This window comes from Sabethes cyaneus, chromosome 3, assembly GCF_943734655.1.
Source record: "Sabethes cyaneus chromosome 3, idSabCyanKW18_F2, whole genome shotgun sequence".
Lineage (NCBI taxonomy): Eukaryota > Metazoa > Arthropoda > Insecta > Diptera > Culicidae > Sabethes > Sabethes cyaneus.
Window position 1 is genome coordinate 253,529,161 of NC_071355.1, and position 15,646 is coordinate 253,544,806.

General features: G+C 40.9%; 1 protein-coding gene across 1 annotated transcript; it reads left to right on the top strand.

The window, feature by feature from the left end:
• Positions 1 to 4,035: 4,035 nt before the first annotated feature.
• LOC128741911 (T-complex protein 1 subunit epsilon) lies at positions 4,036 to 6,521 on the top strand. The gene is made up of 3 exons (XM_053838031.1): positions 4,036 to 4,326; positions 4,619 to 5,600; positions 5,660 to 6,521. Exons 1-3 carry the CDS (start codon positions 4,219 to 4,221, stop codon positions 6,190 to 6,192), a joined length of 1,623 nt encoding a protein of 540 aa, XP_053694006.1. The 5' UTR covers positions 4,036 to 4,218; the 3' UTR covers positions 6,193 to 6,521.
• Positions 6,522 to 15,646: the final 9,125 nt, after the last annotated feature.

Here is a 15,646-nt window from a genome sequence, read left to right on the forward strand (position 1 = left end):
GAGTCTATCAATTCACGTCTTACCTCGTTGGTGGTTGGTGGTGGTTGGGAAAAAGGTAGATTCTGTGAAGGAATTTCCGAGCATGCTTTGATCCGTAGAGTTAGCAGCGCATGCTGTGATCCACGGATTGTCGTGTCGGAGTTGCTGTTAACCGGTAACCGCGCATATACAGTTTGCACCCCTTTATTGGCGCATATCTTATTCGCTGGTATTTTCCACATACCGCACAGTAGGCACACAGGACAAACATTATAAGTAGGGACGAGTTTTGAAGCAGGAAAACAAACACTACTCACAAGAGAAATCTTTACGGAAAATATTTATGACGTCATGCATTAGGAATCTGAGAAACAATCAGAGGGATCGTTCCCGTTGGCCAGCGACTACGCTCTGGGAGATCGGCTGATTACTTCTCAGAGGAGCAAGAAAGGTAGGAAAACAGGAGAGTTAGGAAAAAGCTAGGAAAAATATTAAAATATTTTATTTATTTACTATTTGATGGGGCTTTCAGCCATTGGTTGGTTCACCCCAAATATTAAAATATTATAAACGGTTAAATTTGTTTAAGCACGACTATTGATTATATTGCCGGTTGCTACCAAGTAAACGCGGTTCACTCGACTTATGTCGGATAGTCTACCGGGAATTCAGATCGGTTTATCCTGGCCAGCTCGTTTTCCTACACTGAGAAAACTTTTCGTATAGTTTCTATGTGCCCCACACATAGATTTTTGCAATGTGCCCAGTTAATGAACTTTATATGCCAAACAGTTATAATTTATGGGTACGCGAAACTTTTGCACATACTATTCATATGCGTATATTTTTTATGTGTATAATTGCACATACTATTCATACCCGTATAATTTTTATGTGTATTTCTAGGCGGATTGTGCTTATATGTGGCACATGATAATTATCTGGAATTTTATATGGAAATTTACCATTAGTTATGTGCAGAATATTTTGAGTGTAGTCCGAATCCAGCGTCCACCACCAGTCGTAATCTAAACTACAATGTCTCAAGTCCCTTCCTAAGCGAGATTCCTTCAAAATTCCTTCCTCTAAAAACACTTCTAGCTTTAATCATTCCCAAACCTCAATTTCTCCGCTTTATTTAAAATACTTCTTGTTTAGTCCGTCAGTTATTAAGTTAACAATAATAAATTATTAAACTATTAAGTTAAGTAAAATATTTTCCGTTTTGTGAACAGATTGGGCAGTATTTAAGTCAAAACGGGTTTACGGTTTTAAAACGCCGCAGTTTTGTTAAAAATCGTTGTTTTACTATTCCAATTAATGCGTTTAAGCCCCAACCTAAATAATTGTGTAGGTGAATGCTTTTGCTAAAAATTCTACCTGGAATCGTTCATGCAACCTACAATGAGTGAAAGTTGCCCAATATTAGCTGAATAATTACACTTCGTATTATAATAGTTAAATACCTTCTAGGAGTAGTATTTGTTTCTCAGTAACAATTTTCCTCGAAATTATTGATTTTGATGATTCAGTGAAAAGGGTTTCAGGATTGACTATTATAGCAGCTTTCTATCGTTCTATTATTTTGACAAATGAAAAATATTAAAGTCTAAGAGAAGGTTCACGACATGTATACAAACTTTTCTTTTCAAACCGGTTTTTTTAAATCGGCAAAAGGGTTTCTTAACTGCATATATCCCTTTAATATTTTTTATTATCTGTTAAAAGCTCAATATTAAATATTAAAGAGGTATTGTGTCGATTTCCACAGTGTTTTTCACAGTTGCTCGTTTATGCACATGTGATTCTGATTTCCAACAATGGGCAGGCTGCTATACCTTATCAATTCCGAATTTCGCGTAAAAACAGACTATAATCCCGTTAACCCTTCAACACCCAATATCGTAAAAATGATGCGATCAAGATTATTTTTTGAAAGAACATTAATCTCTTTTTACGTCCATTCATTTTACGTGATTTCTTTTTCCGTCCACTTTTTTACGTCCGAAATTTGAATTAACGTCCTCTTTTTGTACGTCCGAAATTTGAATAAATGTCCTCTCGTTTTACGTCCAAAATTTGAATTAACGTCCTCTTTGTTACGTCCAAAATTTAAATTAACGTTCTCTCGTTTTACATCCAAAATTTGAAGAAACGTCCTCTTTTTTACGACCGATTGTTTTTACATTCCCCAAATAATGGACGTAAAACGAGAGTTGAGTGTATACACTCAAAAGTAGCTTAACCCTCCGTTACTCGGGCTGTTGTATTTTGATACAACACCTGTGAACCGTTAGCTTTATCTCGGTATATCTCCAGATTCCACCAAAAAAAATGCTGTTTTCAGCAAAATTGATCAGCAGACCAAGATCTTTCAAACGGTGGAAAAAGTTTCATAAGTTTTTCATCAAGTGGCATTAGTATTAGAGTGAATTCTGTGAGATTTTAGTATGTCTATAAATCTTAAGTTGGCGCGAGTAACGAAAGGTTAAGCTTTGATTTTCCCGCAAAAGTTATCTGGTAATAACAGTCTAAATTTATTTCGATTTTCATGCCCAGTGCTTTACTCAGATATGGTCAGAATGTTGTGATGTTTGTATCAAAATATCAAGCAATCTCTTCTAAAATACATTTAAATGCATTTTTAATTTATCAGAACCGAATAAGGCCATTACAAATTATTTTTAAAGTTTTTATCACCCCCCCCCCCCTCCCCCTTGGAAATTTGCTTGAAAAATCGAGGAGCAAAAAAATAATTTGTAGGATATACGTTAATTTTTTTATAAAATCCATTGCCTGTGGGCTCTGCCAGCCTAAAAAAAACTTGAAAACTGATTGTGCAAGTGGAGTTAACGCTTCTAGCACGAAACAGAAATGGAAATTCGAACAATGGAGTTTCTGAAAATCGGCAAAAAAATTCTTTCATTTTTGTCTTTTGTAGATTTTTACAAGCAAAATAATAACGTCTAAATGAAATGCAAGAATAAATTTGGTTTTCTCATTTAAACTTTAAGTAAAAATGCTTAAAACGCATTTTTGTAGTGAGATAAACATATCTGTTTTTTCACCCCCCCTTCAGTTGCCCAACACCGGAAGGACAAAAACTTTATTAAATATTCGTAATGGCCTAAATAAATTATCTATCAAAATAAATATATGTGGCTCTGAGGCTCTAAAAGGCAACTGTTGCCTGCAGATGGCCTTACTCGTCAGTAGGTTAATCACAAAATTCGTTTTAAAAATCCGTAATTTTCCAAATTTGCATTCGAAACTCGTGAATCCTAAAATTCGCGTAAAGCAACGCGATAATACCGAAATTTGTACAAATTAAGCGTAAATTTTAAAACTTGCTTGAAAAATTGTATAAATTACAAAAAGTCTACTAAAATTATCGTCATCAATCATGTGTCGTAAATTCTCAAATTTCTGCATTCCCGCAAAAGCCATGTACATTCTGAAATTCGTGCAAAAAATCCTAGTAATTCTAAAATTCTCATTAAAACAGTATAATTTACCAAAATTGCATCAAAATAGTCGCTTATAGCTATACCATCTTAATTCCAAAATTCGTGTAGAAACGCGTAAATTCTAAAATTTGCGTAAAAAGACGCGTAAATTTTAAAATTTGTGCAAAAATAGCTTGAATATTTTAAAATTTGCTTGGAAAAATTGCGTATACTTGAAAATTTTCTTTAAAAACGCATGAAACTCAAATTGCGTTAAAATAGTCATGTAAAAAGCGTGTTGTGTATTATTTATATACCCTTAACGAAATTGCTGCGTATGAACTTACGTGAATAAGAGTAACCAGGTTGACTTGCTGGTTGAGGAACGATTTCGGATTGTTGAAAGCCGTAATAAATTACCTTGATCAGATTTTCATTGGTTCTCAAGTTCATCCAGTTGAGTCTGGCAACGCTGGAAACATTCTTTCAAGCTTTCGAAATTCATCCGCGCAAGGAGGAAAAGAAAAATAAATAGAAAAACATGATTCATTTTGCGTTCGAAAAACCTGTCAAACTTTCGCATTCATTCGTCACGAGTCTGGGACGAACGCGAAGTTCGGAGTGTTGCATTGTACCAGGAAATTCTCACGGGTTTTTGTGTTCCGGTCCGATTTGTTCCGTTAGTTCGAAGTGTTTGCACCGGTTACTTGTTCCGGTCGGTTGATTGCGGTAGTGAATAGTGTTTCAGGAAACATTTTTCGATTAAGGATTCGGTAGAAAACAACCAGTCAAGATGATGTCCTTACCGGGAAGTATCGCCTTCGACGAGTACGGGAGGCCTTTCATTATCCTCCGGGATCAGGAAAACCAAAAACGGCTGACCGGCAATGAGGCAATTAAGGTAAAAATAATTGTACAACTTTTTTTGTAGTAAAATGCTAATCAGCGAAAAAAATAGATTTTCTCAGCACACTGCATGGAAAAATGTCGAGAATATTCCCATCATTCATGTGTTTTTTCCTGTATTCTTGTATTTACTGATTTTAACATGAATTTTTACGATAGATTCTGTCTAAACTTAAGATTTTCTGTTCGATATTTTGAAAATTCCAGCAAGAAAATAGTTTTTCTTTCACAGCCGGATGATTCAATTTTGATCTAACCTCAAAACTTTGCTTTGTTCATTTTCGTAGAGCCACATCCTAGCGGCGAAGCAGTTAGCTTCAACGATTCGAACCTCGCTTGGACCGAAGGGGTTGGATAAAATGATGGTCAGCGGAGATGGAGAAGTGACCGTAACCAACGATGGTGCTACTATTCTAAAACTGATGGATGTAGACCATGAAATCGGAAAACTTATGGTTCAATTGAGTCAGTCGCAGGACGACGAAATTGGTGACGGAACGACCGGAGTCGTAGTGCTGGCCGGAGCCCTGCTGGAACAAGCCGAGTCGCTTCTGGATCGCGGAATCCACCCGATTCGAATTGCCGATGGGTTTGAATTGGCAGCCCAGTGTGCCAGTAAGCATTTGGATTCAATTGCCGAACCTTTTCCTATTTCTCGCGAAAATAAGGAACCGTTAATCGAGGTGGCAATGACCACTTTGGGTAGCAAAATTGTTAACAAGTGTCACCGTCAGATGGCCGAAATTGCAGTCGATGCAGTGTTAACGGTGGCTGATCTTGAGAAGAAGGATGTTAACTTTGAATTGATCAAATTGGAGTGCAAGGTTGGTGGTCGCATGGAAGACACTTGTCTAGTAAAAGGTGTGGTTGTTGACAAAACCATGTCACACTCGCAAATGCCGAAAACATTGCGAGATGTGAAGCTGGCGGTTCTAACCTGCCCGTTCGAACCCCCGAAGCCAAAGACCAAGCATAAGCTGGATGTCACCTCGGCCGAAGATTACCGCAAGCTGCGCGAATATGAGCAGGAGAAATTTTTGCAGATGGTCAAGCAGGTGAAAGATGCCGGTGCTACACTGGCCATTTGCCAGTGGGGATTCGATGACGAAGCGAACCATTTACTGCTGCAGCAGGAACTGCCAGCAGTTCGCTGGGTTGGAGGTCCTGAAATCGAGTTGATTGCAATTGCCACTGGTGGAAGAATTGTACCGCGGTTTGAAGAACTAACCGCTGACAAGCTGGGATATGCTGGTCTGGTCCGAGAATTAAGTGAGTGGAGAAAAATAACGTAAAATTTACAATATAATTTGCTTTTTATTTTCCAATAGGCTTCGGAACCACCAAGGATAAAATGCTGGTAATCGAAGAGTGTAAGAATACACGCGCCGTTACAATTCTGATCCGCGGTGGTAATCAAATGGTGACTGCTGAAGCCAAACGCTCGATCCATGATGCACTCTGCGTAGTGCGTTCATTGATTCAGGACTCGCGTATCGTCTATGGTGGTGGAGCAGCCGAAATTAGCTGCTCTCTTGCAGTAGCTCGTGAAGCTGATCAGCTATCTACGTTGGAACAGTATGCTTTCCGTTCCTTTAGCGTGGCACTGGAGTCGATTCCGCTGGCGTTGGCCGAAAACAGTGGTTTGCTATCGATCGAGACACTGTCCGAGCTGAAGTCCCGCCAAGTGGCAGAGAACTCGGCTACCCTGGGTGTAGACTGTATGCTGACAGGCAATTCTGACATGAAGCAACATCACGTGATCGAATCGCTGCACTCGAAAAAGCAGCAAATCATTTTAGCCACCCAGTTGGTTAAGATGATTCTGAAGATCGACGACGTCAGAACGCCGGCCGATAAGTAATTACACCGCTTTCAAAAGTGTATTCCATGTTTTCATAATAATTTAAGCTTCCGATCTTGATTCGCGGTTAGTTTTTCATGTAGGCGGATACGCTAAGTAATCATTTCATCACTTTTTCATGTGACTAAGCTAACGAAAACTTGAAAAATAACTCATAAAAGGTACACACGAGAAGCGTTTAACCTACGGTTAGGATTTCGTGGCTAGGAAGTTCAGTTTGAAATAAACTGCTTGCTTTTCTTGCTGCAAATCTAAGCCACCTACTTTTAGCACATGCGTTTTACTCGTTTTCTAACAATACACAACTCTGTAAAGAGAAATAAACTACTTACCAGCAAAATACAAACGTATTTTAATTTTTTTAGAAACAAGAGAAATCACCAGTTTTAAACCTTTTTTTTACTGATAAATGTCTAAATCTGATGACTTTATTATCTTTCAGGTGCGTTATTCCACGTTTTTGAAGCTGCAATAAAATTTAACAAAGGTGCCCTCAACAGACGATTTGCAAATAGGTGTATAATTGTTATTTAAAAATACAATTTAATGCTTCAAGAAGATTGAAATGCTCAGTAGACACGTCTAAATCACAGCCGGAGATCAGTTACCCGTTTCGCTTTGCAATTAAGCGCTCATTTGATAATATGTCACGAGTAAGGGTATGAAATGGGGAAGGCAAACAACAGAGTGACCAACATAGCTCTTGCCATCTCAAGCCCGTACCTAGCGCCTCCACGCGGCCTTACCCGGTAATGCTCTATTGAGTAGCTAAGCTAGGAGGTGCCGTGTTTCCTGGCTGCCTGATTTCAAAACTGTAATTTTGGGCAGACGGCTGAGCCACACGGCCAGGTAAGCCTGATACATTATTCTAATAATTTGTTTTGTTTTACCTCATCAAGCACCTCATCCTGTACAGTGAAAGCTTTGGCCGTGGCAAGTTTAAGTAATGCACATGGATATCAGAATGCAGAATTAAATTATTTATTGGATATTAGATGCACCGATGGAAACTCAAATGACGCAATTATACTTCGTTCCACGGATTGCTGGTGAGATTGTTCTATTTTTGCTCCTATATGCTCCATTTCATTTTATTTTTACGCTTATATATTGCCCGTTTCTTTGGTAACAAAATGCGCTGCTCACTTTTTTGATAGCTTGAAATCGTCGCAGAGAGAATCTGCTTGGCAATATGTAAGTTATAAGTACATATTATGCTTGTCTAGCACGTAAGCTATTGATTTACTTGACAAAATAAACGATATTTGCCCCCGCGACGATTCTGGCGACGGTATCGCCCGCGATGGTTATACAGTGGTTTACCGATTTTATCTACCCATCCGAAAATTTTTGGTAGATATATTTGGAAAGTAGACAAATTTGGGGAAAAATAAATTGCTCCAAAATAATTTAAATGAACGAAAAATTTTGTTAGTGTTGACCATTGAAGAAGTGTATTATTTCAGTGTAATTTTGCGCATAGAGCACATTTTGTTCATATCAACCATTAGCCATAATGCACGTCAACTCAGCATATTATGAAAAAAGACATCGAAATTCAAAATGGCTCCGATTTTATTCAAATTTTGTGTACTTATTCCTTTGCAGAAAATTTTAGAACCGTATTTTTATTTGGCACTTAGGGTTCTCTATTCTGAGTCACTGTGGTCCCAAAAGTTACCATTTTTTCCACCTTTCTTTCTTTAAAAATTCATAACTTTTGATCTATTGAACCGATTTGAATGATGTTAATACCAAATGGAAAGTATTTTGATGAGCTCTTCAAAAAAAATATTGGACTGAAGCCCAGTTTTTTTTTTTACTATCGCAAAAACATTGAAAACATTCACTTTTTGTGTTTACGTGGTGTGTAGACCAAAGAAACTCTAAGTTTTCATAAAGTGCTGAGAATACCTCAGCAAACCACAAATCGTATTTCAAAATATGAAAATTATCTTAAGTGTTTTTAAACAAAATCTAAATCGTACATAAAGCTTATTAAATCGCACCTTAGTTTATATTCAATCGTACAAAATGGTGACGACTGAATTACATACGATTTTCATCACAAAATTGTATAGGATTATGGAACAAATCATGTTGAGTCGGATCTCATCGTATACAAACACTTATGAATGCGATTTATTTACGAATAATCTGCAGTACGTATATCGCCTCCAAAATAGTAGGCATATGCTGGTTTCGTGCATCTAGTGCTAGTTTTCAAGATATAATATCGGTACATATTTCTCATTTTTCACTTTGATATACGTACGAAAGGGTATGAAATGGAGAGAGTTACCTGGAAGGAGCGTCAAACATAGCTCTGGCTCTCTCAAGCTCCCACCTGGCGCCTCCACGCAGATCTAAGTCAAATGATGACGGTCGATGGCCTTACCCGGAAATGCTTTACGTACTTACTGAAGCAGCTAAGCTAGGAGGTGCGAACTAGAGCGCCTGTTCTCCAGGTGAGGGGCGGCTCACACAGCGTCTGTCTCGTAACGGGCGGCTGAATATGAAATGCTGTATCCCGCAAGCTATACCTAAGATGGCAGACCCATCAGCGGGATGTAGGTATCGCGACCCCGGTGAGGTAGTATACCGAAAACTCAATTACCACGAACAACGAACAAAGAAATTCAGGACGGAACAATCGGTATAGGACACGGCAAGGGACAAGGAAACGATTAAGGGATAACGATTGGAAACTTGGTACCTGGAATGTCCGAACTCTCCATGAACCGGCACGGGCTGGCTTGCTTGCTCGAGAGCTGCATCAACTCGGAGTGGAGATCGCTGCTATTCAGGAAGTTCGGTGGCCAAATTCCGGAGAAAGGGAGTTCCGTGCAGTAGACCCTATTGCAGGCACTTCTTTTAAGTACCACATCTACTACAGTGGCGGTAAGAAAGCTGAACATGGAGTCGGTTTCGTAGTGTTGGGAAAACAAAAGCAACGAGTTATCCGGTGGAGGCCCGTAGATGACCGTATATGCGTGTTGAGGATTAAGGGCAAATTCTTCAACTATAGCCTAATCAACTTATACGCACCGACAAATGATAAATCCGATGATGCTAAAGACGAGTTTTACGACAAGCTTGAGAGGACCTATGGAGAGTGCCCAAAACACGACGTGAAAATCATCATCGGAGATGCAAACGCGCAGATCGGGAGGGAGGAATTCTTCCGTCCAGTTATTGGAAGACATAGCCTGCATCTGTCGACCAATGATAACGGTCTGAGGCTCATAAATTTTGCCGCGGCCAGAGGGATGGCCATCTGTAGCACCTACTTTCCACGTTTGAATATTCGGAAACAAACCTGGAGGCATCCAAATGGAGACTCTAGCTCTCAGATCGATCATGTCTTGATTGACGGTCGACACTTTTCGGATGTTATCGATGTACGGTCTTTTCGTGGACCAAATATCGACTCTGACCACTATCTCGTAGTGAGTAAGATTCGCGCAAGGCTGTCGAACACGGCGAAAGCTCGCACTGAAAGGACGCTGCGTTTCAACATCCAGCGGTTAACGGCAGACGGCGTTGCAGTGGAGTACGCCAGGAAGCTTCACCAGCGAATCGCAGAACAGCAGGTAGAAGAAGAAGATATAAATGGGCTGTGGATGAACATCCATGGTGCCATCCAAACAACAGCGAGAGAGGTGGTAGGCACGACGCGTGGAAGACAGCGTAACAGCTGGTTCGATGCCGAATGCCAGAGAGTGACAGACGAAAAGAACCAGGCCAGGAGTCGCATGCTCACTGCGGCAACGCGTCAAAACAGAGAGAGATACAGAGAGACTAGAGCTGCGGAAAAAAGAATCCATCGTCTAAAGAAACGCGAGTACGAGGAGCACGTGCTTGCCGGCGCAGAGGAGCGATACGCCAGCAACGACACACGGAGTTTCTATAAAACGGTGAGAAGCAGGAATTTTGCCATGCCTGTGATGTGCAATGATAGTGCTGGCAACCTGCTTACCGACAAAACGGCGGTAGCAGCCAGGTGGAAGGAGCACTTCCAGACACTATTGAATGGAGAGGTAAATGAGGAGATCAGCAGGGACAGGATAGAAATTGTAAGCGATGGTCAAGCTGTGGAGCCACCAACACAGGAGGAGGTTAACAAGGCAATCAGTGAGCTGAAAAACGGTAAGGCTGCTGGGAAGGACGGTATCCCGGCTGAACTTCTAAAAGCGGGGAGCGAGCGGCTGTACGAAGCAATCCACCGGATCATTGTCAGGATCTGGGAGGAAGAACAAATGCCGGAGGAGTGGTTGGATGGCCTCATTTGCCCAATTTTCAAAAAGGGACATCGAATGGAGTGTAAAAACTATCGAGGAATTACATTGCTCAATTCTGCCTACAAGGTGCTTTCCCGTATCCTGTTCTGCAGACTGAGACCGTTAGCGGAGTCCTTCGTCGGCGAGTACCAAGCTGGTTTTCGTGAGGGTCGCTCCACGACGGATCAGATGTTTACCCTGCGCCAGTTGCTAGACAAGTTCCGGGAGTACAACTTGCAGACACACCATCTGTTTGTGGACTTTAAAGCGGCGTACGATTCAGTTAAACGAAATGAGCTGTGGCAGATAATGCTAGAACATGGTTTTCCGACGAAACTAGTTACGCTGATTCGTGCGACGCTGGATGGATCCAAATCATGCGTTAGAATAGCGGGTGAGACCTCAGCTGCTTTCGTGACGTTGGATGGACTGAAGCAAGGGGACGCACTCTCTAACCTGCTATTCAACATTGCCTTGGAAGGTGCATTACGAAGAGCAAACGTGGAAAGGAATGCAACTATCATCACGAAATCTCACATGCTTCTTGGTTTTGCGGATGACGTCGATATCATCGGAATCAACCGTAGAGCAGTAGAAGAGGCCTTTAGGCCCTTTAAAAGGGAAGCTGCGAGATTGGGACTTACCATTAATACCGCCAAAACGAAGTACATGGTTGCTGGTAGGGAACGTGGGAGCCCAAGTGGTGTTGGTGTCGAGGTGGAGTTAGATGGGGAACGATATGAAGTAGTGGAGGAATTTATATACCTTGGTACACTCGTGACATGTGACAACGATACAAGCCGCGAAGTGAAACGATGAGTTGCAGCCGTGAATCGGGCTTTCTACGGATTACGTAGCCAGCTGAAGTCCCGTAGTTTGCAAATTCGCACAAAACTGGCGCTCTACAGAACACTAATCCTCCCGGTGGCCCTTTACGGACACGAATCATGGACGCTAAAGGAAGCTGATCGGCGAGTGCTTGGGGTTTTTGAGCGTAAAATTCTGCGATCTATACTTGGTGGCAAAATGGAAAATGGAGTGTGGCGCAGACGCATGAATCACGAGCTGTACCAAGTATACAAATATGCTGATATAGTGACGGTAGTGCAATGTGGCAGGCTGCGGTGGGCTGGACACGTGGCCAGAATGCCCGATGAAAGAGTAGCCAAAACTATTTTCAGCAGAGAACCAGGAAGAGGCCGTAGACTCCGAGGCAGACCCCGCACCCGGTGGGTGTGTGCTGTCGAAGACGATGCACGTTCAGCTGGTGTTCGTGGGGATTGGAGAACGGCAGCCTAGGACCGACGGTACTGGAGGACTATAATTCGTTCGGCGCAGGATCGGTAACGGACCGTTGCCACTAAAGTAAAGTAAAGTAAGTAATACGTACGAAAATGTTAGCTGGGACAATGGAGACGCATGGTTTTTGTTTTTACTAGTAATAAAAGGGTTTTTTGGCAAAGAAATGCGTCTCTAAAATAAAACGCCATGCGAGTTCATTACATTTTCGTATCTTTATTTCTTAAAAAAAGACTATCTCAAAAACTAAAAATGTCACATCTGTTTTTTTGATATCGTATGTAAACAACTAGCTTGCAATTGAATGTATTATTGCAAATTGCATCAATAATGCGAAATGCAAGAAACTTGCAGATATTTTGCAAGCAAAATCCCAGTAGCGAACCGTCAATTATTCATGTCAATTTATTGGGATTGACACTCACAATAAGTTAACATAAATATTTGACAGCTCACTGCTGGCATTTTACTTGTAAACTGTCCACAAGATTTTTGCATTTCGCGTTTTCAATGCAATTTGCAATATTAAAAAATAGATAACTAATATTTTAAATGTTTTAAAATTCTGAAAAGCGTAATAAAATCATTAAAGTCGATTCAATGGTTCAAAAGATGAGAATTTATAAGGAAAGAAAGGTGATAACCATAGTTCCTAGCGGAGACGAGGTGTGCCCGTTAGCGTTACGGTATAAAAAAATCTCACTAAGGATCATTGTGAAATGTTAAAATTATTCGTTACAAAATAAATGGAAGTTACTTTGCGTATTTGACTTCAGCATTATTATACCCATTCTGTGTATAATTACACACCACAGATGCCATATAGTAAACTATAAAATACAAAGAAATATTCTCTGTTATGCATAAATTCATGAAATCTTCCAAATTTTCATTCCGCACGGTTAAAATAACAATTTAAAAAAAATGTAGATAAAACCGGATCAAAATGGTAGACAAAATCGGGGGTACCTAAAATCGGGTGTAGAATAAACCAGGTGTAGATATAATCGGAATACCACTGTAATTCATCGCGTACGAAAAGGTGGGAAATTGATAATATTCATATTATATTCATATCGTATATTTATTGGGTACATGAACATCTATGAAGATTCCGAGAGTTTTTACGCATCCTCTTAAAGTAGGTGTTCAACTAACGTACCCATTTCTACAATCGTAAGGACATGGCCAGGTGTATGGTGTACTCACGGGTACACCATATCAGCCACCCATGATGTGTACGGTTGTCTATGCTATGCTATGCTATTTGATGATATGTCACGAGTAATTTAGCACCCCGGAAATTGTCCCGTATTGATTAATTTTATTATCATGTCAATTAAATGTTTAAACGTTTAAGCGTTCAGAGGCAGTCGATAAAGATTTCTGGAAATTGCGAAGGATTTTTAAGGAAGAACTCTGGTAACGAAATATTGTCAAATTAAGTGCATTTCGCTTTAAAATACATGCAATTTTATAATTAATTGTCTCTAAATAAAATTTTCAGATTCCTAAAACTCCAGAATGCGCACAAGTGTCTCTGCTTGTGGGTCCGCCCAACTTCGACCAACAGACATATTGTTGTTCTAATTATAACTTTAATGTTTAAAAAGTTCCTACGAATTGTTATACGAGAAAGTTACCTCACTGATATTTGACACGTTGAAGTCCGACGATGGCTCCGTTTATTCCATCATGTCCTTCAAAAAGGCACTTTGAGGAAAATTCTGTTACGAAAAGGTGGGGTTGAACTTGAACTCATAGATTAATACAGACGAGAAGCCATGGACAATCGGCTCTAGTTAATACGATATCCATTGGCGGAACTAATGCTCATTCCCAGGGGCGGGGGCTAAAGTGTGGAGAGCGATGTATACCCCTGCATTATAAGCGTGCATTTTCACACCCCTGATAAGCTCCGTTCCGGAGGAAACTGCCCGGAATGATGAGTGGGTCAAGACTAGCCGAAAGGCAAAGGCAACCATTATCTTGTCGATTGAAGATGATAAGCCGCAATATGTCCGCGTTGACCTTCACATCTAGCAGAACAACAATCAGTGTACTCGGTCGAAGATGAGACAAAGCGCTATTGTTGTTCTGGCTAGGTGTAGGAACAATAAGCTATTATCAAACGATGTACCTATAAATAGGGTAATAAACGTGAGTCTTGTAGTTCAGTCCGTTCGTAGCCACCGCCGCTGGCGGTGGTGTGCAAATCGCAACACTTGTTCATATATTGCATAATAATATCACAGTCCCGTTGGTAACCGGCCCCCCTTACGACGATCACGGAACACAGTGTTTTTGCGCATAATGTGTTTGTGGCTTTGAAATCGTACCATGAAAAGACGACGCGTTCGGTGCGGGAATCTGTTAAAACATTTCTGTGCAACAAATCTGTGGGAGCGTGGAAACATGAAAGATCATTTGCGTGAACTCGATAATCTTTTAGACCGACTAAATGCCGCGGGTACTGTGTTTGATAAAGATATTAAAATCTGCATGGTTAGGCGAAGTTTGCCTTTTTCGTACGATTGAATTGTGATCGCTTTGGGCAATCGGGCTGATGAAGATATTTCGGTTTACATCGTAAGGTCGAAATTGATGGACGAATACCATCGTCGCCTAGAGCGTGACAGATACCATCGACCGGAAAGAGCTATGGAAAATCATCGACGAGAACAGCTTCCTCAGGAAGCTCTTCAAACTGACTCAATCTACGATGGATGGTGCACTGTATTCTGTTCGGATCTCGGATGGATTGTCAAGTTCATTCGAATCACACAGAGGTCTCCGTGAAGGTGATGGTCTCTCATGCCGCATAGCACATTCAACATCTACAAGGTGTTATGAAGCGAACGGATATCAACACGCGGGGAACGATCTTCAACAAAACTAGTCAATTCGTCAGCTTTGCCAATGGCATGAATATTATCGCCAGAACATCTGTAGCGGTGGCTGAACGGTATACCAGACTGAAACGCGAAGCAGAAAAGATTGGGTTGAAGGTAAAAACATCTAAAACAAAGTACATGCTGGTCAGGCTGGGCAGCGGAATCGAGGCCGATCGACGCCGCTTGGGCTGTAGTATGATCGGCAGCGATGAATTTGAGGTAATCGATGAATTTGTCTACCTTGGCTTACTGGTAACGGACAATGATAGCAGCCATGTGATTCGGAGGCGTATTATCAGCGGAAGTCGTGCTTACTATGGACTTCACAAGCAATTGCTCTCGAGCAGACTAACCCCCGCACTTCACACTGGGTGATGCGCAGAGAGCGCTCTTGGTGCACCACTCAGTGTGAACTGCACCGGAGTGCGCCGTAATTACTTAAGATAGAACAATACTTCAGCAATATTATGGATAATAATTGACTCTTTAAATGCCCCATACATAACATTTCGAATTTTGCGTGGTTGAGGTGCTACAGTTAAAAAAGCAAAATAGGCGCACTCAGTGCAGGACAGCCCTGCCCCGTATAAAGTGTACCCTGTACCAGACGCTTATTAGACCGGTTGTTCTCCACGGTGCATTTCTTGAGAAGAACAGCGGTCAGTGTCTTACAGAAAACTAACAAACTTCTCAGAGAAAAGCTTACAATTTTAATCGGCAGTCTTTCTCGTTTGGTCTCTGTACTTCATTGCTGAAGCTAGACCGAATGCTTTCCGTTGCTCGTTGATGTATCACCATAAGGAATGCGGCTCTGTTTTCCGTTTACTCTGTATATTACGCAAGAAATACACATAACAACCTTGCCTCGTACGATTTTACCCATTGTACCACGCAATGTTTATCAGTTTGTAGCGATGACGCAGTAATGGACCATCATATGTTGAGAGCTTCCTAAGAGCTGCTCTTTTCGATCTCTTCAAG

Excerpts from the sequence above, each read along its gene's own strand:
- LOC128741911 (XM_053838031.1), top strand. The coding sequence starts at position 4,219 with ATGATGTCCTTACCGGGAAGTATCGCCTTCGACGAGTACGGGAGGCCT. Across the intron at positions 4,327-4,618 it reads CCGGCAATGAGGCAATTAAG|AGCCACATCCTAGCGGCGAA; the intron begins GTAAAAATAATT and ends TCATTTTCGTAG. Across the intron at positions 5,601-5,659 it reads TGGTCTGGTCCGAGAATTAA|GCTTCGGAACCACCAAGGAT; the intron begins GTGAGTGGAGAA and ends ATTTTCCAATAG.